The sequence below is a fragment of the Elephantulus edwardii genome, unplaced genomic scaffold (assembly GCF_000299155.1).
Source record: "Elephantulus edwardii isolate Elephantulus edwardi_28Jun2011 unplaced genomic scaffold, EleEdw1.0 scaffold00217, whole genome shotgun sequence".
NCBI lineage: Eukaryota > Metazoa > Chordata > Mammalia > Macroscelidea > Macroscelididae > Elephantulus > Elephantulus edwardii.
Window position 1 is genome coordinate 2,713,277 of NW_006399967.1, and position 1,305 is coordinate 2,714,581.

Consider the following 1,305-nt stretch of genomic DNA (forward strand, 5'->3'; position numbering starts at 1 on the left):
GGCCACAATGGGGCTCAGGGCAGGTGTAGGGGCGCTCCCCCGTGTGGGTACGCACATGTACCTTGCGGATATTAGAGGTGGTGAAGGAGCGGCCACAGCCCTCAAAAGGACACCGGAATGGGCGTTCACCGGTGTGGGTGCGGACGTGCTTCTTTAGGTCTCCTGAGGTCTTGAAGGCCTTGCTGCACAGCACCTCTGGGCACTTGCATGGCTTCTCACCAGTGTGGGTATGCACGTGGCTCTTCAGTCCATAGCCTGTAGCAAAGGCCTTCCCGCAGCTGGGGAAGTCACACCTGTACGGGCGGTCACCCGTATGAGCTCGTTCATGCACCTTTAATTGATGAGCAGTGGTGTAGAGACGTCCACAGCCCTTGTAGCCACAGCGGAACGCTCTGTCCCCAACCTGCTGTCCTTTGCCATTTTGAGGAGCCTGGCCATCGTGCAGAACCTTGCTGGCATATTGCTCCAGGGCCACCACCGTGTCTGCACTGAAGCCCTCATCATCCTCTGTGCCCAGGTCCTCTAAGCCCACCTCTGCCTGCATGGCCAGGATGGTGCTGTCCGATGGTACAGCCACAGGGCGGTGAATGTAGGCCATGGTGCCATCTTCCAGCTGCACAGGCTGTCCATCTTCAAAGGAGAGAGATTCTTTCTGTACTGTCACTTGGTGAATGTATGCAGTGGTTCCATCTTCAAGCTGGATCACTTGTCCTTCAAGTAGCTTCTCTCCTTTGATGGTTTGCTGGATGTAGGTTGTCGTCCCATCACTGAGCGTCACCGCCTGCAACCCCAAGCTCTCCATGGCAAACTGCTGCTCGTGCACGCAGACATGAAGCTGGGTTCTGACCAGAAGCCTGAGCACAGATGAAATCCAAGATTTCCTTCTAGGTCACAAATCAAGGTGCTGCCAAAAGGCTCGGTGGTGAGAATCTTTGTCTTTTTCTTATATTAGCTCTTTTTAAAACAAGGCTTTTAACCTCTCGCGCTACCCAGGTTCCAGGGCCGCCATACTTTCCTCACCTCTTGACGCGCCTCTATGGGGCCCGGGAACCCACATAGAAAATACCGTGTTTATGTCTCTTAAAAAACGTATTTGCAATGAATAAGTCATTGATTGTGCAAAGTTCAATCATCCTAAAAAACAAACAAACAAACAAAAACCCACTAAATAAAAAAAAATTCAATCATCCTCTCTCCAGCTCTATTTCTGTCACCGAGTCCATGTAGACTTTCCAAATGCAACTCGCCTTTTGATTTCTGGCTGCTGGTTCAAAATCAGGGAAGGTTTGGGTCAGGGTGGTGACC

The 1,305-nt window shown here is 51.7% G+C and overlaps 1 protein-coding gene across 1 annotated transcript in view; it reads right to left on the reverse strand.

Annotated features, from left to right (window-relative positions):
* The window catches only part of LOC102843346 (zinc finger protein 76-like), a 25,221-nt gene extending 24,419 nt beyond the window's left edge, over positions 1-802 (reverse strand). The window contains exon 1 of the mRNA XM_006897985.1: positions 7-802. Within this exon, the coding sequence (XP_006898047.1) occupies positions 7-802 (796 nt within the window). The remainder of the gene's footprint in view (positions 1-6) is intronic.
* Positions 803-1,305: the final 503 nt, after the last annotated feature.